Source organism: Panthera uncia, chromosome D4 (genome assembly GCF_023721935.1).
Source record: "Panthera uncia isolate 11264 chromosome D4, Puncia_PCG_1.0, whole genome shotgun sequence".
NCBI lineage: Eukaryota > Metazoa > Chordata > Mammalia > Carnivora > Felidae > Panthera > Panthera uncia.
The window spans coordinates 16613773-16640479 of NC_064807.1; the positions used below are offsets into that span (position 1 = coordinate 16613773).

The window sequence follows — 26707 nt, forward strand, 5'->3', positions numbered from 1 at the left end:
AAGCTTGTCCACTTATTATTTGCTCAAAATGAAAAAAAAATTTTTTCTTGAAATAAAAATAATTTCTAAGGCCATTTTTAATATTTTATAATCTGAGAGCGCTTCATTATTGCCAAGATTACCAGATATCTAAATCTGAATGAATTTCCATTTGGCCCCTGGACACTGGTTACACACATTCATATGTTAAATGCTCCAGCCTGGTGTATTTTCAGACTGTGAGTGGTGACCCAGTGGTAGGTCACAAAGTCTGTGTAGTGTGCAATGACTAGCATCTTGATAAGAAGGAAGGAAAGAGAATAGAGCAAGAATAGAAGATACCAGAGAGAATCAGTGAAAGTAAGGATAAGTTGGTTTTTTTTTTTTGGAAGCTGTGTTTTAGGGGTGAGTGTGTGTGTGTGTTTCCTGAGCCCCGCTGTGCAACGTATTTCTTAATGTGGGTCTCGGAGACATTTGAGACATCTCTGCCCAGTCTGCTTATGTCTCCAGGCAGCAAGTATCTCTCCTGCCGGGCTCAGGCCCACGGATTTCCGTGACTTTCCTCCTCCCCCCTGCCTGGCCTCCGGGCCTCTGTCTGCATACAGGCTCCGAATTCTGGGTCTGCCCTGCTCCTCTTTCATTGGCAACTCCTCTTATCTTTCCAGAGACAAAGTGCATGCCACCTCTTGTGCAGGCTGCACTGACCTACAGGTCTCCCACCGTCAGTGTGGCTTACGTGTCACCCTCGGCATCGTGGTTGCTTATCTCCCCACTGACTGTGTGTGTGTGTGTGTGTGTGTGTGTGTGTGTGTGTGTGGTGAGATCAAGGAGGCAAAGAGGACTCAATATTAAAAAATACTCTGCTGGGGCACCTGGGTGGCTTAGTCCGTTAGCATCTGACTCTTGATTTCAGCTGAGGTCATGATCTCATGGTTCGTGAGTCCGACCCCCACGTTGGGCTCTGTGCTGACAGCGGGGAGCCTGCTTGGGATGCTCTCTGTCCCTTTCTGCCCCTCCCCACTCTCGCTCCCTCTCTCAAAAATAAATAAACTAATAAAAAAAAGAGACCACCTCTGCTGACAGAGTACAGATAACATGAGTTGTGCTTCAATAGGGCATTGGAAGAAACCATGTTTTCCTGATTGTATGTGGGATTCTCATTCTTTGTGGACAATTTACAAAGTAAAGGAAGAAAATAAACCTGGCTCATCGTGGCACCACCCAGAGTAACTGTTAGCATTTTGATGTTGTTTTTTTCTGCTGTTTCTTCCATGCATAGATTGTGTAGGTAATATTACCATCAAACCAGCACTTTTTGTATAAGCCTATTCCCCAAAAGCTGATTTTTAAAGGTCGCGATAAACCTTTTTATTGTTTTTACTGTTGAATCTCTATTCCCACGTGGGTACATTTACATGTTCATGCGTTTCTGTCTCTTTTATAATCCTATATTCATAGCTGTTGTGAGCTCAGTGTTTATGTTCCCCCAGAACTCATACCCCCTGTGTGGTGGTATTTGGAGATGGGCCTTGGGGAAGCATTTAGGGTTAGAGTCAGTCATGAGGATGGGGCCCACATGGTGGGATTAGTGGTTTTCTAAGAAGGGAGAATCTCTCTGTATATACTTCTGCATACTACGGCCGTGTGGACACACGGTGGGAAGGCAGCCATGTGCATGTGAGGAAGAGGGTTCTCACCAGAAACCAGGTTGGCTCATATCTTCATCCGAGACTGCCCAGCCTCCAGAGCTGTGAGAAATTAACGTCTGTGTAAACCACCCAGATTGTCGCATTTTATTATGGCACCTTGCATAGATTAAAGACAGTAGCTATAGGTTTCAAAAATGACAACTTAAAACTTACATTTAATTCTTTGATAGCCCTTCAGAGATGTAATATTACATATTATACTTTCTTTGCTTAACAAAAATGTGAAGATTTCTCTGCTGGGGTGTGATAAATGTTAAATTCTCTTATGTATGGGAGCAAGATTAGGGTAAATGGCCTCATGGCCTTGCCAATGACGCTAAAGACACAGGGAATGACCCCTCACATCAACTAAAAATTTGTAATAAATGGTAATAGCTAAACTTGTGGGTGCATAAAATACCTTAGGAACTTCATTAAGTCCTTTACGTAAATTGACTTGTTCATTCTCACTTAATCCCAGCCTGCTGGCATCATCCAGAGTCCTGAGACCAGAAGCCCTGGGTTTAAACCCCATGTCTGCCCCTTTCTAGTTGTGTAGATTTGAAGTAGTTACTTGTCTTCTCTAACCTCAGTTACCCCAGCTATGTAGTAGGCTACATACATAAAGTATTTATTTCCCAGGATTTTTTTCAAGTTTTTTTTTTTAAATGTTTATTTATTTTTGAGAGAGTGCAAGCAGGAGAGGGGCAGAGAGAGGGGGGCTGAGGATCCGAAGCCGGCTCTGCGCTGACAGCAGTAAGCCCCATGCAGGGCTCCAACTCATGAACAGCGAAGTCATAACCTGAACCGAAGTTAGTTACTTAACTGACTGAGCCACCCAGGTCACCCCTGCATTTTTTTTAACTTTATTTATTTGAAAGAGAGCAAGAGCGAGAGCACGCGTGCGCACGCGAGAGAGAAGGCCCAAGTGAGGGAGGGGCAGAGAGAAAATCCCAAGCAGGCTCCAGGCTGTCAGCCCAAAGCCCAACACAGAGCTTGAACTCACGAACCATGAGATCGTGACCTAAGCCGAAATCGTGTCGGATGCCCAACTGACTGAGCCACCCAGGCGCCCCCTGCCCAGGGTTATTTTGAAGATTAAATGGGTTGTGGCAAATCAGCACTTTGCATGGTACTTGGTTCGTGGTAAGTGTCCCATAAACATGGGTTTAGATGGGGAATTCCGTTTTGGATGAAAGATTTTAGTGTTAGAGAATCTTCTGTCTCAATCTTGGATGTATAGACAACCAGTCATTTCACATAGGATGAGGCTGAAACCCACACTGCTTGTGGAGTCTGTGAGAGACTGATTTGGACCCTTCCTGCTGGGGCTAATGCTCCTGTGGTCTGACTCGTTACTAACAGGAATAGGGGCCAGAGGATAGGGGTAGGCAGACTTTCTTCCATAAAGATCCACATAGTAAATATTTTAGGCTTTGTGGGCCACAGATGCTTCCTGTTGCACTGCTCAACTCTGCCATCATAGAGTGAAAGCAGCCATAGAACAGAATGTCTATATGGGTTCTGTTCCAATAAAACTTTACTTACCGACACTGCAATTTAAATTTCAGATAATTTTCATGTGTCTTGTAATATTATTATTCCTTCGATCCTCCTGCTCCCCAACCATTAAAAATGTAAAACCTTATGGGGCACCCGGGTGGTTCAGTCGGTTAAGTGTCCGACTTCAGCTCAGGTTATGATCTCATGGTTCGTGAGTTCAAGCCCTGCGTTGGTCTCTGTGCTGACAGCTCAGAGTCTGGTGTCTGCTTTGGGTTCTGTGTTTCCCTCTGTCTGCCTCCTCCCCCATTTGTGTGCTCTCTCTCTCTCTCTCTCTCTCTCAAAAATAAACATTAAAAAAAATTTTTTTTAAAAAGTAAAATCATTCTTAGTTCCTGGGTCATGCAATAACTGTTGCTGTCATGGGTCGGCCCTTGGATTCATCTTGCCTTTTGCAGAAAGTAGTATGACCAGTGTCACCTTTTTAAGTTAAATTCCAAGGTCTGAAATAAAGATTTCTCTTAAGTTCCCTGTGGGGTCCTCAAAGTGACTTTGGAAGCAGTTTGTCTGGGAGTGAAGGGTCTTTGGGGGCCATTGCTTCCTCTCTGATTTTTAGCCAGTCAAGACATAGTTGGCAACGAGCGTGTCCTTTGAATTTTGAACCCTGTTCTTTGGGACTTTTATGCTATACCGCGGAGAAGAAAGAAAAATAACCAGTAACTATGGCTCCTGAAGATGTAAAAGTAACCAAGTTTGCTGAAAGGCCCTGAAAAGTATAAGGAAAAGAAAAAATGGATAAGAAAGGCACACTGTTAATAAACAGAACTCTCTTGTCAGAAAACACACTGGCTACTGTTTTTAACGAGTCTGGCATTCCTGCAGCTGAAATCAAGACACGTTTCAAATTCTTCGGTGGCTTTTTTTTTTTTTTTTTTCTGGATTGGTTGAGGTGGTGTTGGTGTGAGGAGAGATGAAAATATTATGTTCTTATTTTTTTATTAGTATATCCTTTAAAGGTACATATGCAAATAGAATTCATTGGCGTTGACTTAATGAATCCGAGAATGGAAGTGCGAGGAAAGAAACATCCTTTATGGTGGAAACTCTTAAACGTTGTGCTCGCACGATGATTTTCTCTGCAAGGATCATAGCCTCTGTGTTTCATCTTCAAGAGCAGTGGGCTTTTGTGGAATGACATGCATAGAGATCTTTACCAAGAAGCCTATTCTGAACTAACCACCTCATTTATGGGCGTTGGAATCCACAAAGCCCAGGGGAGCCTGTGTTGACCCAACAGAGCACAGCTGTTTCCTCTTACCCTGCAGGCGAAATGATGGCCTTGACTCTTGGATACTATCATGTACACTCCCTCTGTTTTGTTTTTGAGCAGAAAACATCCTGTTTCATCCTGCATGTTTAATGGAATAATTTAAATATGTGTAGTAGAAATACTATTAATACTTTTATTTGCCCTGAGAGTATTCGAAGGCGGTGACAGTTTTTTCATACCCACAGAGTATAAGTTAAGAAGTGATATTCCCTGCATTCTCTTAGACAAACGTGAGAACTCTGTGTATATGGTAAATTCTTATTTTTCCATGATGTTCCCCTATTCAAATAATTCTCTTCCTTCTCTTTCTTTTCAAAAGCTCCGGTGTCGGTTCTAACTCTCTGGGGCATATTGGAGAATATTAGTTTTTACATGCGAGCTGAATTTTGAAAATAGAGGAAATATTATTCATTCTTTAGAGAGTCCTGTACAGATCCCTCATTTGATCAGATAGTGTGGTCACTTTTAAACTTTTTTTTGACTTTGATCTTCAGTAGGATACATATTTTATCCAATGATCTGATACGTACAAAAGTACACACACATACACACTAGACCATAGGGATACACAGGAATTCACCTTAATTTTTTTCTTAAAACTGCCATTCAGCCTAGGCCGACTGGCCAAAAGGCGGGGTGCCTGACTTTGGTGTTTTTTCTGGCACACTTGCAACTTGTACATGAACAAGGATTGTACATTGCATAGGTAGCCCTCCTGTCCAACCAGGGTGGGGGCACCAGTGACGCAAACAAGGCAGACCTTTGGGATTTATTATCATAACATTTGCTTTGAAAAATAGGTAAACGCTCTGTATGTGACTCTTGCAGTGTCCCCTCTTATGCTTTGTGTATGGAAACTCAGTCAACTGAAAGTATAAACATCTATATTTTTTTATTGGAGAATAAAATATTGCAAAAATTAAGGGTGATTGTCAGGCTGTGAATTTTATGTGCCCAAAACCAGTGATACAAATATTAAAAAAATGATAGGTATAGATTGAGAAGTAGTGTTGAGAGAGGACGGTTGCTAATAATCTTGGGGAAACTGCTGTCTCCTCTGGGGGATAGGCTTCAGTGAAATTGCACCATCAGGCATTAAGCAAGTCTTCAAGTCCGGGAGGTGAGGGGTCTTCACCTAAGTCTTGACCTCCCTCGCTTTCCATTAGGGAGGAAAGAAAGCTTCCTAACTTGCTGGCAGAATCACCGCAGGCAGCGGCTGTCTTGGCACTGAAATGTCTTGCTTTTTTCCACAGACCTGATTTTCAGAGCATCCATTTAATTTTGCAGAAATTACTTCTGCAAATTCTCATTAGTCTGCTGTGGATCGTGCTGAGGAATTACGGTTCCTGCCCTTTTATATCAAATGTTCAAAATGGATCTACCAGAATTTTTGACAATAAAATTGTAAACATAATACATTTTTTTGAATAGAACTTCAGATTTATACTTGCTTTCCAATAGTCCCTTCCGTAAAGCAGCATTTGGCTTTGGCAAGTATTTGGTTTTAACATTTGGCCACTTGGCATTATGCCAAAAGGTGTGTTTGGTAAATTTCTGAACGAAACATCACTTTCTCCATCCATCTGTCCAGTCCCGACGGAATAAACACACAAAACCATAATTATTTGTGCCAGGTACACTGTACTCTGGTCACTTCTGTTTTATTTCATATTTTTAAAAGCCACAAAATTAGTTTCATGGTGTGCAGTTAAAAAAAATGTTGAGACTCACTGTACTCTGGGGATAGTAACACTGTCTGGGAGGGGTCGTTTTTGTAGACAGCATCTTAGCCCCACGAAAGATGAGAGGAGGGGTTTTCCAATTTCCTTTCCCAGAAATGTCATGTAAGATCTCAAAGGTATGTTAAGACTTACAAAAACTGAATGAATGCTACTGCCAAATAACTTTCTCCAGCAGTTGTACCTGTTTCCACGCCCACTGACACTGTCTGAGAATTCCAGTTGTTCTGTATCCTTCTTAACACTTAGCACTGCCAGTGTTTTTTAGTTTTAACTACCACAGTGGGTATGTAATCGTTATCATAGCCATTTATTTTTTTTTATTATTATTTAAAAACATTTTTTAAATGTTTATTTTTGAGAGAGACAGAGCGCAAGTTGGGGGGAGAGGCAGAGAAAGGGAGACACAGAATGTGAAGCAGGCTCCAGGCTCTGAGCTGTCAGCACAGAGCCCGACGCGGGGCTCAAACTTGTGAACCGTGGGATTATGACCCGAGCCAAAGTCAGACGCTTTAACCGACTGAGCCACCCAGGTGCTCCTATCATAACCATTTTAAATGAAGTCCATCTAAAAGGTCTTAGGCCTTCCAACATTTTTTTTTCAGTTTATTTTAATTTTTGAGAGAGAGAGAGAGAGAGAGTGTGAGTGAGCAGGGGAGGGCAGAGAGAAAGAGGATCCCAAGCAGGCTCCACACTGTCGATGCAGAGCCCAACACAGGGATCCATCCCATGAACTGTGGGGTCATGATCCGAGCAGAAATCAAGAGTCGGATGTCTAACTGACTGAGCCACCCGGCGCCCCTGGCCTTGCGATGGTTTTAAGCAGAATGTAAATGAAATGGATCCTCTGTTTCAGATAACCAAGTTCTGATATGTTGAATAGTCAGTCCTTTTGCTGTGAGTGATCCTTTTTTTAATGCTGTCTTTGTGGCTCACTCTAGAAGCTTCTCTTCCACTCCTTCACCAACAGAGAAGAAACTAGAATAGAAACTGTGTGTTTGAGTTTGTGCACCCCACGTCCGTCGAAGTGCCCTTTCAGGGCCACAGAGGTGTACCCATCCGCATTCTGTTGGCAGACTTCAGACACAGAAAAGTCTCTTACCCGTTGCCTGTACGTGACCCCTCCCAGATCCCCTTTCCCTCTATCTGCCTCCACTGCTGTGGACAAGGATTCGTTCACTGTAGTCTGGGTTTCAGCCTTCACTCCAGAGGCAAACAGGGTTCCAGCTGATGACTGTGGACTGAGCCCGTCTCTGTAGGGGCAGGGTGGGGTTGCAGAGAAAAAGGAAGGGTGTGCCTGGCAAGGTGAGGGGCCGGCAAAGTGAAAAGCCAGCAGGGCCCAGCTGCTGCCTGCAAACATGGGAATCTGCTTATCTTGCTTGCATCGGGAGGCCAGCCCTACTGAAATCCTAAATACCATTCACATGCTAGTTCACGTGAGATCCACTGAAAGGATCTTACAAAAGATCGGGCCTCTTTCCAGTCTTAATTCAGGGTGAATTCCAGGTAATTCATACAGTCTTCCTGGTTCCACTTTCTCTCTTTGTTTTGTGTAACCAGCCTTCCGATCGAGGTTGGGGGTGCTGCCCGGAGAAGACATCTGATTTTGCCAATCCAAGAACACCACGATTTTATGTTTGTGAATCTGCCTTCTTTAAATATATTTGGAATTCGGATGCCTGGTTAGCTCAGTCAGTTAAGTGTCTGACTTTGGCTCAGGTCATGATCTCGTAGTTCACGAGTTTGAGCCCCATGTCAGGCGCTGTGCTGACAGCTTAGAGCTTGGAGCCTACTTTGGATTCTGTGTCTCCCTCTCTCCTCTGCCTCCCTCACTCATCTTTGGTCTCTCTCTCAAAAATAAATAAAAACTTAAATTAAAATGAATAAATAAAATTGGAATTGATCAGTGCCTATCTTGATAATTTATTAAGATGTTTATTACTATTTTTTTAGGTGTCAGTGAGGGCAGTGCTATAGAAACACAGAATACCCTGAGTCCTTTATATTCTGTGTGAACCTGTACACCTATAGAACAGTTGAATTAAATATGTAAAAATGCTCAGTGAATTAAATATCATTAATCATTATTCTCTTGAGAGACTAACCAGGGTTGGTAGACTGTAACCATGAAAGTCATTTTTGTTTTTTTTTAATCTGTATGCAATTCTTTCATATCCTCTGGCTGGTATTTTTGTTTTGTTTTATTTTTTTGTTTTTTTGCTTTTTTGCATTGTTTCTTTTCTGTTTGACTCAGGTTTGAGAATTGAATAAATTAAGGCCCAGACCTTTATAATATATGGATTAAAAGGGAGCCCCACGAGGCTAACATCCCAACATTAATCAATAAACAGGATCATGTAGGTGAAAGTGTTTTGTACAGCTTCACACAGAGAGAATGTTCCCTTGTATAACCACGTAAAAGACTGGCTTGATGTTCAATGTTTAATATAAATCAAAATGCAAATAAATCTCCCACTTCCTTTTAGTTGGGAACATTTTAAGTAAGACAATCACAAAAGATAACAAAACTCAGTGGCTTAGGCACACTCCAAGAATTTATTTTTTTTCAGGTTCTTTAGTTGGTGTTGAATTTTACGTAAGCTCATTAAGTTCACGTTGGATCTGGTTTCCACAGTTAGCCATAGCTCATCTCGTTGCTGCCATTCCCTCCAAGGATGAGAACGTTCTGTCATTGATTTTGGTCACCAGTGGACTGCTTCCTTGTATAACTTCTCTTTGGAAAGTTTGAAGTCATCAAGATAACCGCTCTCCCCTCTCAGAGAGCCAGTAGGGTCCACAGGTATTTCTCCTGGCAGCTCTTCCTTCCGTTCTGTGTTTCCTTTCTCAGGGCTGCGGGGGTGTGTGAAAAACTCCAGAAGAAAACACGTTTCGTATTTGCTTCTGCCTATCAGCCTCCCCTTAGACGAGCAGGGAAGGAGGGGCATTAGAATTCAGACTGCAAAAAATAGTGTTTCCTTGCAAACATGCTGAGTGACAGGGGATGTGAGCAGGGGAGCTTCTGTATTAGGGCATTTAAGAGAAAGGATGATAGCCAGCCCCGCCTCCCCAGGCTCCCACCGCCTGCCGTGAAAGTGTCTTTACTGTTCTTGTTGATTATAAAAGTCATACATGCTAAGTGTCATGAATGTAAACCGTATACATAAAGGAGAAGGTGAAGGTTCCCCATAGCTGGTGCTACCATTCAAGGGGTGTACGTGTGCGTGTGTATATTGTCAACATGAACGGAATAGTATTCGGGATACTGTTCTGTAACCTGCTTTTTGTCACTGAATATTTTGCAGGGTCTTTGCTGTGTCCGTGTCTGCAGATCTGCCTGCAGCATTCTTAGGATGAATCAGAGTCGATTTACGTAATCCCTTCTTAATGGACATTACGGTCATTTCCCATTTTTTTTTTGATATTCTAAACCTCTATTGTTCCCCATGCCATATGTGGCAATTTAACTTAATTAAAATTACATAATGTTTAAATATCAGTTCCCAGTCACGTTAGCCACATTTCAAGTGCTCTGTCGCCATATGTGACTAGCACAGAAGTAGAACTTACCCATTGTTGCGTGAAGTTCTGTTGGACAGTGCTGTTGGCTGGCTTTCTGATTTTTTTTTCAGTGCATGTTTCCATTCTTTTATTCATCCATTCAACAAATAATTACTGAGTGCCTCCTATGCGCCAGGCAGGCACTGTGCTAGGCACTTGGATATCTTGCTCATAAAACATAAACACCCGTCCTCATAATGCTTAACATTCTATTCAGCAAAAGGTTTTCAGTACTTATTCCCAATAAATACATGTGTATTACAAGTTGCATATGTATCCTATTAAGTTGTTATATTATAAAACATAATATGTGGAACAAATTAAAATAGGAATGAAAAAGAATAAGACAAAAATGTAAATAACTTCCAGAATAGTCCTCTTGTGTTGCATCTTGGAGACCGCTTTTTTGAATGATGCTCTTGTAGGCAGCAGCCATGTTTAAAGGTTCTTGTGGTAACGGGGCACCTGGGTGGCTCAGTCGGTTAAGCACCTGACTTGGGCTCATTTTATGATCTTGCGGTTCGTGAGTTCCAGCCCCGCATTGGCCTCTGTGCTGACAGCTCAGAGCCTAGAGCCTGCTTCAGATTCTGTGTCTCCCTCTGTCTCTGCCCCTCCCCTGCTTGCCCTCTCTTTCTCTCTCTCTCTTTAAAAATAAATAAATAATTAAAAATTTTTAAAAATATGAATAAATAAATAAATGTTCTGTAGTGCTGATATGGAGTTGTTATCACAGTTTAAATAGGTAGTCCTTCTATTTTGATATTCCTTCTAAATCTATTTCATAAAAGACCTCTTTTTTTTTCTATCTGTAGACTTCTTCCTACTGTTTGAATTTGTTCTCTTACGTATTCATTTAGTAATTATTTATGAAGTTCATACTGTATGCTAGGTGGTGCTGGGAAATTGAACAGGTCCAAGTTCCTGCTCCCAAATGACACAGGCCAGCAAATCACTTATTCTAACATAAGGTGTTATGGAAACACAGGGAAGGGGCATATTAATAAGGATCTTGTTTGGGAGAGTGGAGGACAGCTTTCATGAATATGATCTCCTCTTTGCTGAGTTATTGCACTCTGTTTTGGGACTTAACGGAATCTTATTTTTATCCAACCGATACCATTTTTCTCCATGTTTTTTTGTTTTCTTTTGGAAAATATAAAGTTCTAAATAATTGATTTAATAATACTAAACCACCATTGATTGTCACATTAAATATCTCTTTATGTTAAATGCTTACCTTAAACTTAGATCCTAGGGCTGGAAGGGCTCTATATAGGACAGAAGTGAAGTCCAAATAATTGTGTAGTTCCTGTTTTTTGAGAAGGAGAGGTGAAATCACCCCCAGAGGTGTGTGTTTATTCATGCCTTTATTTAACAAATATTTACAAAATACCTTCTATGCTGAAAAAAAGCACTTAATTTCAAAATAAATTTCTCACATGGGCTTTTAATTAGGGTATTCTGAAGAATATAATGGATAATGCTATTTAGAGTAAACTTAAGGGGGTGCCTGGGTGGCTCAGTCGGTTGAGCGTCTGACTTTGGCTCAGGTCATGATCTCGTGGTTTGTGGGTTCGAGCCCCGTGTTGGATTCTGTGCTGACAGCTCAGAGCCCGGAGCCTGCTTCGGATTCTGTGTCTCCCTCTCTTTCTGACCCTCCCCCATTCATGCTCTGTCTCTCTCAAAAATAAATAAACATTAAAAAAAATTAGAGTAAACTTAAAATGAAAGAATTGATCATGTGTTTATCTGTTCCCTCTCTTTTAGGGCAAGTTAAAGTGTTCAGAGCTCTTTATACATTTGAACCCAGAACTGTAAGTATTGAGTTTTTAACTTTAAAACTGGCATAAAAACCCGAGGTGATTTCATTTAGATACTTCTCTGGCCTTTTCTTTGATAGCTGTAAAAGATTCATAGGAGTGGATGTTCATTGACTTCCCTGTGGTCCAGAGGTGTGAAAGCTGAGTCCCTGAATTGATCTGAATGTCTTCCCCACCTTGACTTTGTGTCGTCCGTCCTGTGTGGCTTGTTCCTGCATGGTGATGCCACCTGCTTTAAAAATCACAAAGTGGCCTGCATATAAAGTACATGACCTTATCTCAGTCAGCCTTCCTGTGACTCTCACCCTGGCCTTCTTTGTTCTTTCTGTTGACCCTCTACCTCAGGCCACTTCATAATGGCACCTTTTACTAACCATCAGGAACAATTTTGTTTTTCTTTCCAAGATTTTATTTAAATTCAAGTTAGTTAACATACAGTGTGGTATTGGTTTCAGGAGGAGAATTGTGTGATTCATGACTTACGTACAACACCCACAGGTGCCCTCCTTAATGCCCATCGCCCATTTAGCCCATCCCCCCCCATCCCCTCCAGCAACCCTCAGTTTGTTCTGTCTAGAGCAATTTTCTGTGTTTCTGCTGTGTACACTCTCCATTGTTATAGTTTCTGGTGTCCGTCCATCAACCCACCCATCCATCCGTGATTTAGTGAGCCCTTACTATGTGTCGGACCCTGGCCCAGGCCTGGGAGATAGTGCCCCATCCCACAGAAAGGGTGGTCTCATGGAGCTGCCATCCCCAGTGTGGGGAGACAGATAACAAATGAACATGACTGTGAGGGCCTGGTAAGTGCTCTGAAGAAAAATAAGGAGCGTATAGGGCCAAAAGGTTAATGGAGAAAAAAGAGTGTTATTTTCAGCAGGGTGTTCAGGGATGACCTTTCTGTGAAGGTGACGATTGAGTAGAGACCTGAGGAAAGTGAGAGAGCCAAGGGAACAGCAAGGAGTGTCTTTGGCAGGTTCTAGAAACAGCAGGGACGGCAGCAGCTTACAAAGTCATGTATGAAGAAGAGGGAGTTAGGAGATGGGTTCACAGAGGCTGGGCGGAGAGAGAGGGCAGGCAGATCATGTAGGGCCTCATAGGGCTCATTCGGATTTTGCCCTGGGTAAGATGGAGTTTTGTTTTGTTTTATGTTTATTTATTTTTTAGAGAGAGAGAGAGACAGAGTGCGAGCAGGGGAGGAGCAGAGAGAGAAGGAGATAGAATCTGAAGCAGACTCCAGACTCTGAGCTGTCAGCATAGAGCCCGACGCGGGGCTCAAACTCATGAACCACAAGATCATGACCTGAGCTGAAGTCAGATGCTTAACCGACTGAGCCACCCAGGCGCCCCCCTTTTTTTAATTAAAACAATTTTTTTTAAGTTTATTTATTTATTTTGAGAGAGACTGAGAGAGCATGTGGGGGAGGGACAGAGAGGGAGAGAGAGAGAGAATCCCGAGTAGGTTCCAAACTGTCAGCTCGGAGCCTGATGTGGGGATCGAACTCATGAACCTTGAGATCATGACCTGAGCTGAAACCAAGAGGTGCACACTTACCTGACTGAGGCCTCCAGGCCCCGGAAGATGGGAGGGTTTCCAGGACTGATTAGCTAAGTTTTAGAAGAATCACTCTCCCTGAGGTGTGGAGAACCATCCCGGAGAGCAAGAGTGGGGAGCAGGGTGTCCAGACAGGAGGCAGAGGAGAGAGACACCCAGCAAGGACACCTGCCCTCTTGACTTTGTGGCCTTACTCACTACAGATGTGAGCCTTCCTGCCAGAGGCTGGCGGCTCTGCCGGCTTTGTCTGGGCTTGTCCTGGACCCTGTCGTCCCGAGTCGGACGCCTCAGAAGGTAGCACAGAACAAGTGTCAGTGAGCGTTGGTTCACGGCCGTCAGGCTGAGGCCCGCCTTCAGATTCCAAATCTGTCGTGTACTCACGACAAATTGCCTTAACCTGTGGCCATCTGTTCCCTCGTTTGAAAATGGGAATAACAGTAGCCATCCTGCAGAGTTTTGCTGTGAGCATGGATCGAGATGAGTATTTCAAGCCTAGCACGTGGGGAGCACCAGTAAATGGCAGCAGGGAATTCAGCCGATACGGAGTGTGCTCGTGTTCCGACGACCTTGGATCAACACGAAGTTCCTGGAACAAGAGAGGGGTTGGGGGGCGGGTAGAGGTAGATCTCTGGTTTTCATTCCTCTCACTGGGAAGCCCCAGTGGCATCTCTCCCGTGTCGCTGAGGGTGGGGAAGGAACGAGAAGGGCGTTAGCTTGCCGGGGCTGCCGCAACTGAGTGCTGCAGACTACTTAGCTGAACCGACAGAAATTTTTCTTAGAATTTTGGAGGCAAGAGGTCACAGTGAGGTGTTGACAGAGTCGGCTTCTTCTGAAGCGTCTCTCCGTGACTTGTAGATGGTCATGTTCTCCCTGTGTCCACACGTGGTCTTTCCCCCATGCTTGTCTGTTTTCCAGTCTGCTCTTCTCCCCCCACCCCCCCATCTGTTCTTCTTAAAAGGACACCAGTCAGATTATAGGTTACGGCTCACTCTAATGACCTAATTTTAATTTAATTACCTGTTTAAAGAACCTGTCTCAGGGCGCCTGGGTGGCTTAGTTGGTTAAGCGTCCGACTTACAGCTCCTGAGTTCAAGTCCCGCGTCAGGCTCTGTGCTTTCAGCTCAGAGCCTGGAGCCTGCTTTGGATTCTGTGTCTCCCTGTCTCTTTCTCTGTCCCTCCCCGGCTTATGGTCTCTCTCAAAACAAATAAATAAACATTAAAAAAAAAAAAGACTCTGTCTCCACATACACTCACATCTCAGGTGTTGAGGGTTAGGACTTGAACATACGAATTTTGGAGGGAGGGCGAGGGACAGAAAAAGGTGAGGAAGTATGAGGCCCAGAGGTTGTTGTCTTTGTGTTTGTCCCCAGCACACCGGAAGGAGTCCCATTGTCCTAATCAGTTGTTTCCTAGGTTGCAAGACCCCTGAGATTGAGAAGAGTTGGCGTGGGAGGGGGCGTCGCTCATCAGCTGCCCTCCTGGACTGGTCAATGAATCGATGATTCGTGGCAGCCTCCCTCACTCCAGGAAGGGACCTGCGTGTACTCAGTTTGAGACTGGGACGGGACTCCTGATCGTACCCTCTCCCCTCCCAGTGCCCTGTTGGTCGTCACCTTTGTCCTTTCTCACTGACCTCCTGCTCCCTTGGTTCTCTTGTGCCTTGTCTTGCTTCTGGCACATGAACTCCAGCCTCCCCATTCCATCTGCATTCTTCAGAGCTAAAATGTGGCTTTGATCCCATCACCTGCTTCAACTCAATTTGACGTAGGAGAGAGTCCCTGTGGGCCAGCCCCTTTCCAGCCCCCCAGTCCTCTCTCTGCTCCTTCCCTTTCTTGGACCATTCCAGTCTGGATGTGATGCACTGTAGAACCCATCTCTAGACTCATGGTGTTACCTCTCTCTAGGCTCTAATACCACGACCATCCTTCCTTTTCCATGAAGACTCTCTGATTAACCCAGCTGAGAGTGGGGTGCCTCTCCCCACTCTGAACTTACGCACTTGGCATTTCAGTCCTGCTCACCAGCACGTGTCTAGGAGGGCAGCAGAAGACAAGGCTGTTCAGAGCTGGCCGTAAGTTTTAGGACCCACGCCTCCTCTTTAGCATCTATGTGGCCTGGGAAAGTCAGAAATTCCCTAACATCTGTGCCTCAGTGTGCTCCTCTGTGAAGTGAAAATAACAGTAATCTCATAGGGTTTTAGTGAGACTTAGGTGAGATTAGGTGTGATTAACTGTGTGAAGCTGCTGTTACTCTAAGGAGGAGTAGTGGTCACTGTATTCATAGACATTTATCAAATAGTTTCGATTGGTCGACATATTATTTTAATTCACATCCAACTCTGCTCCAGGATGGAATCTCGCTACTGTTTTTCAAAAATCTTAGTTATTATTGGGGCGCCTCGTGGCTCAGTTGGTTAAGCATCCGACTCTTGACTTCAGCTCAGGTCATGATCTTACGGTTCATGAGTTCGAGCTCCGTGTCGGGCTCTGTGCTGACACCGCGGAAGCTGCTTGGGATTCTCTCCCTCTCTGCCCCTCCACTGCTTGTGCTCGCGCTCTCTCTCTCTCTCTCTCTCTCAAAACTAAAAAAAAAATCTTAGTATTGAATATACAGAAGAAAATGGATATGTAATTCATTAGGTTTCTTCAATAGTCCATATTTAAAGTGTTATTTTTTTTTTTTAATATCCCTGGTCCCAAGGACCCTCAGCTGTGGGGCAGTGCTGCTAATTCATCCAGGATGTACTGGGTGGGCAGTAATGAGTACCCTACCCAACGCCTGCTGCCCCCACACTCTGTCCCTTTCCACCTCCCCTCGGTCCAGAAGTTAAGGGGAGGTAGGTGTCTGGCCAGGCAAGTGGCCTCTAGCTCCCGAGTGCTGTCCCGACTGCCGAGGTGCCCGTGCTCTGCTGGTTATTCAGTATTTGGAATCTCATCCCAGAGCTAGTTCAGTTTCACATTTCTTTTCCTGAATAAGAATTTCTGTTGGACGAAGAGGGAAGCTCAGTTGCGTCTCTCTCTCTCATATCACTCAGTAGCCATCTCCTCTGGCGGGACAGCTGTCCCCTGCTACATCCTGAGCCGACCTGGCCTCCTCAGTGTCACGGGGGGCCAGGCAGGATGGAAGGGTTGAGCTGGACTCTTCGGGACACTTGCCAACAAGCGCCGCACCGCAGGGAGGCCTAGGGCCAGCTTGTCACTCCTCTTCTGTCCTCGGGCCATACAGAGACAGCACTAGTCTCGGTGACCCACAGAACAGGTAGAACACTGGGCATTTTGTCACTCCTGGTTCTTCCTGCCACCCCATTTCCCTTCTGTCAGGCTTGGAGGCAGGGTAGTCCTGGCACCACCCATGCCTGTTTGGTTCTTAATTCTTGCCTAATCCTCAGTCCAGTAAAGTCTCACACAGAGACCTGGCTGGACTGGACAGACGTGTCTAGATGTGCTGATAGAGAACAGCATTTTCTGGGTGCTGGCTGTGTACTGATTTCTCAAGGGAAACCAGCAGGACCCCGCGCCGTCATGTCATGTTTTCTGGGCTTCGCTAGGGCTTCGTGGCACTCTGTGTAGATGCAGGCGCCCCAGAATGGGATTCCAGAAGCTGAAATCGGAGCCAACCCTGCCACTCCCTTAACTGTGTGATTTGTGGCCAGCTCTTCCGCAGCCCTCTGAGCCTGGTTATGAAATGGAGATTATGCCTGTGTTCCAGCCCTGCCCTCGTGGGTTGCTGTGAGGGGTAAGGGAGGCGGAGCGTGCTTTGCAAGTGTCAGGTGCCGATGTTGGTTTTGTGCTGCGTTATGGGGAGGGGGGAGGGGCGAACGTGGCCACCAGCTTTTCACCTGGTCATGACACCGTGATGAGCAGGAATGGCCCTGCACGAACTCTCGTGTGAGAGAGGAAGCACAGTTGCTGGTGAAGAGCAGACTCCGGAGTCTGACCGTCATGGGTCAAGTCCGGCATCTGCCACGTACCTGCTCTGTGGCCTTGGACAAGTTTCTCATCTACAGCGTGCTGATGAGAGGAACACCCGCCTCCCGGCGTTGCTGCTGGGGATTAAATTGGTTGATGTTTTTAAGTGTCCAGACTAGTGCCTGGCACATGATAGTGCTACACAGTGTTAAATGAGAACATCCGTGGAGAATTTGTTTTTTAAAGATCTTTTTATTAATTCTTGGGGTTTCAGGTTGGCAAATCTGAAAATCTTCAAAACTACATTATCGTCTCTTTAACAATGGCCACAGAACACATATTTTCATAAACCCACAAGATTAATACCTTAGGAATCCTACATTACCAAGAATATATGGAAGAGGAATGAGAACGTATATTACCAAATTTGTACTCATTGCTCTAACATTCCAGGGCCAACTGTTTCCTCGTTCTGATACCTTGTGGTTCTTCAAGGAGAGAGGAAAAGAGGAATGTGGTTGGAAACCAAAGAACAAACTGGAAAGAAAGTGCTTACTTGATTGTGTCACTGTGTTCCCATTTCTGTTCCGTGAATATGATGCCAGGAGTTTAAAAGCAGACCATCATCAAACCATTTACGTTAAGGGCCCTGCAAGCACTTTCCTTTAGGAAAGTGTGAATATCGTAGGTACAATCCAGTTTTAAGATCAAGTTTACTGCCATCGACAGTCTGAAGAATTTGGTAGACCGCCTCCTTTGCTAGGTTAGGAAAAAACTGCCCCTGGTTTCTTTGGAAGAAGATATTTTATGGGAAGGAGCATTATCCGTCTGGAAGCTATCGATTAAAAAGAGAATAAACGTCCACTGTCCTTTCTCAGGAGGCAAAAATGGTGAGCCCTTTTTTTCTTCCCCCCCGACTGAAATCGACGGTCTGTTGCTCAGTTGAAAAACAAGCCTCACCTACTAGGTGGCTTGTGGCAGGCACCACTGTTGAACAGCAGCCAATATTTTACAAACCGAAGCAGCGCTGAGAAGTCTCGAAATGACTGCACTTACTGACATTTTCCAAATGGTGCGTTCTCACCAAACGGCAAAGGACAAGAATTACTTCAAAGACATTAAGAGTTTTAACTGCTCTTGGCTTTACTGCCCTTAAGTTTATCTTTATTTTACTGTTTTAAGTTGCCTTTTTAAAAATTGTGGTAAAAATTCGCATAACAAAACTAGCTATTTTGAAGTGGGCAATTCAGTGGCATTTAGTACATTCACAACGTTGTACAGCCACCACCTTAGTTCCAAAACATTTTCATCTTCCCAAAAGAAAAGCCTCAGCCCATTAAGCACTTACTTTCCATTGTTCTGGGCTTTATTCCCTTTTTTTTCTTTTTTTTTTTTAAGAAGGACCAATCACAGGGATTTTTGTGCGCGTGCTTTTTTTTAAAGCTCTTTGTTCAGCACTTTTTTCAAAATATGCCTTTTTCTTTGAAGGGTGAATGGATTTATCAAATATGGAAATTTAGGCAAACTTGACTTTTGTGATTTTAGAAGGAGACTAACATCGTAGGTAGAGATGATCTTTAACTTTGATGAAATCGCCCTTATTAGGCATAAGTGGGCAAGGTTAGATCTTGGAGAGTTACCGGGTGAAAATGGCTCAGAATGGCTCTAAGACCAGAGAGCTAGCTCTTCAAGCCATTGAAGTCTTTTGAAATTTCAGGAAACGCAGAGTCCCTCCAGAAAAAATACTAAGTTTTCACATATGTTCTGTTTTCCTTACTGCCTTCCATTCAACTTCAGTCTCTCCTCCTAACACTTGTTGTCATCTCAAGGAGGGACACTCCAGTGGTGTTAAAATTGCCAGCAAAGGCCAACCTTACTATTACGGGGATGGCCGCTGTGTGTAGCTAGGGTGCTTGGTGAGGAGTGCGTCCCCTTTCCAGCCTCTCTGGGAGTGATCCAGTTGGTAGCAGGGAAATAACTAAAAGAAATAGTTTGTTGCCCTAATTACTTGCTATATTCATCGCATATTGGTAGTTTATTGCTCACAGATCATCAGAACATTATAGAGAAAGATGAGAGAAGATCTTAGAAGGCTTTACTTTTTTTGCCCTAAATGCCTGTTTGAAATAATACTAAACTCTATGTCATCAAGTCTAATAGGTTCTACTAATTTTACAGAGCTCATGCTGTGTGTAAGCCTAGACTCGGTCAATCAGTTGTAAATGTAGCTCTCAGGAAGCACCTTTTAAAGGAACTCAGCCATTTTTTTTAGTATCATTATCATTTGGTACTTTTTGTATTTGAATGCATTTAAGTGTCTAAGTTGCTTAAAGCATGATATAGCTGCTGTAGTCTTCATTTATATTCAGGAGGAAATAGTTATAATGATAATATGGATCAGCTTTGAAACTAAATAAATTAATAGCTGTGAGTTGCATTTACCACCCCAGTGCTACTGAGACAGGAGATAAAGACATGGAAAAATGAATGGCTGAAATAGTTTGCTTCACCAACATAACTTTTGTTTGTATGGAACGGTAGTGATAATCGGAGATATCAAAGCCCTTTTCAAAAATAGTTTTCCAGCCAAAAGTATGAAAGTAATACATGCTCATGATAGAAGATTTGGAAAAAATTTTTATGCATATTTCATGCCTACTTGTGATCTTATCCTATATGAAATTTTGTGCTCCACATTTTTCACTCAACATGACAATGTAAGTATTTCCCAGTATCTGAAAATTGATCCTAATAGGCACTGTCCTGTAGAGTCATAAAGTCATGCTGGTAAGTGCTATGTACTGATAGAAAAAAGGTGCTTAATTAGAGCAGCTGGCTTTAATTCAGAGATTTGCAGGCCATTTGGCTGGTACAAGCCAGAGCACTTATTGCCTGTATAATCCACTAACCCCTGAGAGCTGCCTGTGGTCTGGACTGGCTGAGTTCCTGCTTCCTTTATTCCACCTCTTCAACCTTATTAATGGTTGAATTATGTATCAACTATTCTTATATATAAAATGTTCATTCTCTCTGAACATGAAGAGATAGGGTAATGGTTTTTGTCAAAATAAGCAGGTAGCAGATGTTGATCTGAAAGTGTTTAAGGATTGAAGCCTAATCATTTAGATGAGAGCCAAGCCTCTGGCTGGTTTTCATGGTTTTAAGTTCTAGACATGTATCCTTTTATGAAAAAATACATATCACCTTTTAGAACATTTACAAGGATGAAGTTTTATTAATATTCTATTTTGATAAAAAAAAATGCCTTGCTTTCATTGTGGAAGAATATAAAAGATGTGTGCATAGGGAGGAATTCTTATATGTTATATATGGAATTCTTGGAAGTTCCTCCCAGGAAAAATTCAGTTTTCTACATGTTTTAGTTTGTCAGTAGAGGATTGCTACGTGGTCTGTGTGCAGACTTAAGTATATAAAAGCCACATTGTCTACAAGGCACATTAAGATTGGAAATTCATACAATTGTTATCATAATCATTGGATTCTAATTCATGAAAAATCACACGAAGTCACACTCTATTTTTTTCTTTCAGCCAGATGAATTGTACTTCGAGGAGGGTGATATTATCTACATTACTGACATGGTAAGTCTAGCTAATATTTTGTAATACCACATATCAACTAAAGATGCATAAGACTATTTTGTGTAGCTGTAATATTGTACATTATTTAAAGCGGTGTCTGTACAGAAATATATACGCCTGAGTTTGTTCATTTTAGTACAACCTGTAATAATAGCATAAAATTGGAAGTAGCCTTTATGTCCACCACTTGGAAAATGGTTGAAAAAACTTTGGTATATCCACAGACAGAGTATTATGCAGCTATAAAAAATAATGAGGACTATCTCTAAATGCTATTATGGAGTACTTTAAGTGGAAAAAGACAAAGTAAAAAGATATGGATAGTATGCCTTATTTATCTAAGAGAGGTTATATGTATAACTATTTTCTTCAACTTAAAACAAACAAATCAAAGGAGAAATCATAAAGTAAAAATTTAAAAATAGTTTCTTCTATGGCAGGGAAGGAAAAAAAGGGTAGAGGGAACATAGATGGAACCTATAGACTTTTAAGAAATCTCCTTGTTTTGGAGATCTGACTTTGGAGTGATGTACACTTTTGCATAGTTATAAAATTAAATTAAATGGTGAAAAGCAATCCCTGAAATTTAAAAGCAGAGTGAATCAAATGAAGTTAATGATACGCAGGTAAATGGCATAACCACGCAGAAAGAAGCTGTCCCAAGTCACCTTAAACCTCAGCAGTTCGACTGAACATCCCCAGTCAGATCCCCGGGAAGGGCAAAAAGGACTGGCAAGAAAAAACAGTTGTAAACTGTTTTCAGTCATGATCTTGTTGCAGAAGCGGTGGCATTGCTATTCTGAGATCACTGCACGTACATTGTGGTTTAGAGCAAATGAGTCGTTAGGTCTGTGATACTGAAAATTGGGATTTTTCAGCCTGCAACAAAAGATACACACATGAAAGATCAACGAGGTTAAGTAAAAATCCTGTAGCTCTGCATTTGTATTGCAAACATGTTGTATTTTATCTAAAATAAAATAAAAAATATGTCCTGCTCTGTCCTTTGAAAAGGCCTAGAAAAAAAAAAAAACAAAGACCAACCCAATAATAATGTGTTATTTGCATTCAAAGGAAAAGGAACAAGGCTCTTTTGCGAAATAGCTATTACCAGGTTGGGGGCAGCAGAGGTACAAGATAATCCCAGAACTCTGTGTTATTAGGAAGCCAGGAAGCCTCCAAAGACAGAACTTTCTAGTTCCTAGAAAGACAGGAACTAAGTTGAAGAGGGTTTCACTAGTCAAAGGTGGGACAATTTGAGCAGTCAACCAGGGCAACATTCCCCAAGAATTGAAACGCATTTGTGATGTTTAAATTCACAAGCTCCTAATGATACTTCAGAAATCCCATCATCATAATTCTTCACCCCGGGGGGATGCTAGGGAACCAACTTTGTCTTCTGACAACTTCAGTTAAGGAAAATAATTAGCATTGATCTGCCTTTTCTCTGTGAACTTTGTCTCTGCATAACCTGAAAGTTGATGAGGGAAAATTTTTCTTTAAAGAGAGATTCTAATTGTTTATTTTTTTTTAATCTTATTTTATTTTTTAACATGTATTCATTTTTGAGAGACAGAGAGAGAGAGCATGAGCATGGGAAGGGCAGAGAGAGAGGGAGACACAGAATCTGAAACAGTCTCCAGGCTCTGAGCTGTCAGCACAGAGCCTGATGCGGGGCTCGAGCCCAGGAGCCATGAGATTGTGACCTGAGCCGAAGTCAGGCACTTAACTGACTGAGCCACCCAGGCACCCTGATATCCTAACTGTTTAAATGAAAAAGGCATGATAGAATGTCACGGTTTTGCAACCCCCAGGAAATAATGAATCCAGCTAATGTATACCAGGAGCTAACTAACATTACAAAAAGAGAGACCACCAGACATTATTTGTCTCCTGGTGGAAGACATCAATACTACCTATGAAATAGTCTTGCCCAAAAAACTGAATCTAAATCTAATTAAGCCTTTAGAACTAATGACCGATTTCTAGGCAATATGGGGAACAGAAGAACACATTTTTGATAACACAGGGATGCGATAGGTAAAATCTAGACTATTTGAAACTCAGCAGAACAAATAAACTGGTTTCTGACTTCTTCAGCAAGTGTATTACGAAGAAGTGAAAAAAAAAAAATGGAGGGAGGGGCACCTGGGTGGCTCAGTTGGTTAAGCATCCAACTGGCTCAGGTCATGATCTCTTGGTCCATGAGTTCAAGCCCCACATCTGGGTCTGTGCTGACAGCTCAGAGCCTGGAACCTGCTTCAGATCCTGCTCCCTCTTTCTCTGCTCCTCCTCTGCTCGTGCTCTCTGTCTTTCAAAAATAAATAAACATTAAAAAAATTTTTTTAAAAATTTGTTTTAAAACTTGGAGGAGACTAAAAGAAAAGAGGCAAATCAATCAGTCGTATTGTATGGCCCTTATTTGGATTCCCAATTGTGAAAAACTGGATTCCAAACTGGAAAATTTGGACCTTGATCTAGATATTTGATGGTAGTAAGAAATTATTGAAATAAATTTTAAGCTGTGATAATGTCTTTGGAAAAAAATCCTTATCTTTGAGGAATATGTACAGATGATATAATGTCTACAGTTTGCTTCAAAATAGTCTGAAGGAGGGAAGTTGTGGTGGAAATATATGGAATGATATTGGCCACGAGGAAATAATTTATGCAGTTGGGAGATGGGTGTATGTAAGCATATTATACTGTTCTTTTTACTTTTTATAGGTGTGAGTTTTTCCAAAATAAAGCTTCCCAAAAAAGAAAGGTGAAATAAAGTGATCTTTAGAAAAAAAAAATCATGAAACTTGGAGAAACTAGACTCTGGACAAAAAAATTCTATGGATAGTTTAAACTAAATGTAATTGTGTTCTTCTCTTCCATATACTCTCTGATTTGTGCGATTGTTGAGGCCCTGCGATGAAGTGTATTGTGTTTGTTGCAGGCTTACGTGTGTATATTTGTACTTTAATGATAAGGGGAGTGGACGTCCATACATAGGGCTGAGGAGGCTTGGTCAGTGTGACGAGGACTGATGGACATTTTGTAGAGCAGGTGCACTCTGTGAGCCAAACAGTTTTAAAAGTGATTGACTGTGAACTGGATTTGGTGCCACTTAATGTAACTCTTCTTTCACTAGAGTGATACCAATTGGTGGAAAGGCACCTCCAAAGGCAAGACTGGACTAATCCCAAGCAACTATGGTAAGCAGGGCTGTGGTGGTTTTGCTTTGGGTATGCTCTTTGCACGTTCAGTTCTCTAGAGGGCTCCTGTGGCTTTCTGCTTGCTGCTGTGGCTGCAAAATCGGTGGAGTCATTGCCAACGTAGGATGTTTTCTACTCCATGAACCTCTTGTCAATTAAATGGTAATGCCCACTGGAGGTACTTGAACGTGATTCTTTGGCTTAAGAAAATGCATTGTAGCACTCTTGATAGAACCCAAGGTTTCCAAAGAAAGAAATGCTTATGGCTCTCCCTTATTCAACTCTTAGAATATTTTTTTCTTTCTTTCTTTTTGCTTATTCATTTATTTATTTATTTATTTAGATTTACTTATTTATTTAATTTATTTATTTATTGCTGTTAAACCACATCTCACAGATTTGTTTCTTAGCCTAGCCTTTTCTTTTGGGATGAAGTGACCCTGCCTTGTTAATTCACATGTGGGGCAGTTGTGTTCATTATCAGGTATCAAGGCAGTTGGAGAGGCTTGAGCAGTGAGATATGGCCGCTGCCGTGAAGCTAATGACGTTTTGGGGTGATGGGGGGTTTGTGGGGTCCGGAACCGATGGCCAAGAAAGAATTCTTGAAGACGTCTTTGGTGCAAAAATGGTGATTTTATTAAAGCATGGGGACAGGTCCCATGGGCAGGAAGAGCTGTGCTAGGGTTGTGACGGGTAACTCCTTACATACCAGGTTGGGACGGGGTCAGGGATAGAGTAAGTCTCTAAGGAATTCTGGAAGCAACGTTTCTAGGACCTTGAGGGACTAGCTGTTGCTAGGGAAACACCATTTATCACTGTTTAATAAAACCTCAGACATGAGTCCCTTCAGGTGCCTACTGGGGGCCATAAACTTGGAGCATGATTGCCAGCATATATCCTCGGGCAGTTGAGATAAAGGAAGTAGACTTACAGGATCCTCGAGGTTGGGACAATGTTAAGCTGAAGTTCTCTTTTGCTCCTAGCAAAGTGTCATCATCAAGGCAGCTGAGCTCCTAGAGGGAGGTCACTCTCGGTCTCAAGGACTTGTCAGTAAGGGCTTCAATTTCTCATTTACCTTAGTTTCCCATGTTACCGTGGCAAGCACTTAAACCCCTTTCCTTTGTTCTTGGGTAGCTGGGAGTGTCCAAGGAACATCACACAGATCTCAGCTGGGGTGGGGGTGGGGGTTGCTAGCTTGTGCTTTGCCCCTTAGCCTGCCTCATGCCCCGTCATCAAAGCCACTTCTAGTTGGGAGAGGGACAAACAGACAAAAGTACTTATGTAGAAAACAGCAAAGTAAAGTAAAAAGAGCACAGGATTGGCAAACAGGATTTTAATCCTTTTTCTTCCACTTCTTAATAACAAGGGGCTTTGGTGAAGGCACTTAACTGCTGTCCCTGGAACTGTATAATGAGAGGTTTGATTTAAATCACTTGCCAAGATTCCTTTGACTTCAGCATTCGATGAATCCCTAGACCAGTGGGGCTGGCATCAGGCACCAGTTCCAAGCAGTGGCAGAAGACTCTGAAAATTTCAAGGAAGGCACTGCAACGCCAGGGGAGCCAGGAGGGGAGGAGGGGAAGGGGAGGGGAAGTGAGAGCTGAGGTCTGGGCCCCAACACAGGGACCCCACTTGCCCCGGTCTAAAGGGGATACCTGAGTGGCTCAGTTAGTTAAGCGTCCGACTTCGGCTCAGGTCGTGATCTTGAGGTTCATGAGTTCAAGCCCTGTGTCAGGCTCAGTGCTGACAGCTTGGAACCTGGAGCCTGGAGCCTGCTTCGGATTCTGTGTCTCCTCCTCTCTCTGCCCCTCCCATGCTCATGCTCTGTCTCTCTCTGTTTCTCAATAATAAATAAACATTAAAAAAAAAAATTTAAAGGCGATACCGTTCTGGGTTAAAAAAGACTTGTGGGGCGTCTGGGTGGCTCAGTCGGTGAAGCGTCTGACTTCAGCTCAGGTCATGATCTTGTGGTTTGTGGGTTCGAGCCCCGCGTCGGGGTGTGTGCTGACAGCTCAGAGCCTGGAGCCTGCTTCGGATTCTGTGTCTCCCTCCCTCTCTGCGCATCCCCGACTCATGCTCTGTCTCTCAAAAATGAATGTTAAAAAAAAAAAAGAAGCAGTTCTATATTCTTCTAACCTTTGAAATCCCCAGTCTCCCTCCACCATGCACTCCACTTCAGCCAGGCATAGACACTGAGCATGTAGTTCTTCTGTTGCTTTGGATCCCCAGTGGCCAAGGGAGTGTCCAGGTACAGCTCTTTAGGGCGGGAGGGGGTGGGTCTGAAGTCTGTTTTGAACCACAGTCTTCAGGTGATCATACTCCTGCTTCTAGGACAACTGAGAACACACCTTCCTCAGAGGCAGGTAGGTGTGCCGATTGCCCTCTGTAAATAAAGGAGGCAGACTGTTTCCCCCTCCCGCGTGCCCCCGACATGCTCACACACGAGGGAAACAATTATTTTCAGCCGTCTTCAAGTAGGGTGTTTTTACAGAATGTAAAATTGAACATCAGATGTTTTCTTTTGCACGTTTGTGACTGCGTTTATTGCATACTTGCGTAGACTGGTATGCAGGCCACGGATCGGTTTGTTTTTGCTTCCAGTTAATTGCCGCGTTTGTTTTTGTTTATACTTCCTCTCAATTGCTGTGGTGTTGCCTTACTGCTTAGCTTTGCTTTCATTTCACAGATAACTCAGCTTCTTTTAAAGCGGGGAAACATCGGTTTGCTTTTCTGCTACTTTTTCAATCCACATTGGAAGGGATGCTGTGTGGTGAGGGCCGTGGCTGGGGACTGCCAGGTGGCTTCCGTGAGTCATTTGGGCAGTG

The 26707-nt window shown here is 43.1% G+C and overlaps 1 protein-coding gene across 1 annotated transcript in view; it reads left to right on the plus strand.

The window, feature by feature from the left end:
- Positions 1-26707, plus strand: part of OSTF1 (osteoclast stimulating factor 1) — a 56739-nt gene that overhangs the window by 13729 nt on the left and 16303 nt on the right. Inside the window, exons 2-4 of the mRNA XM_049634052.1 lie at positions 11562-11608; positions 20629-20679; positions 23819-23882. Coding sequence (XP_049490009.1) covers positions 11562-11608; positions 20629-20679; positions 23819-23882 — 162 coding nt within the window. The remainder of the gene's footprint in view (positions 1-11561; positions 11609-20628; positions 20680-23818; positions 23883-26707) is intronic.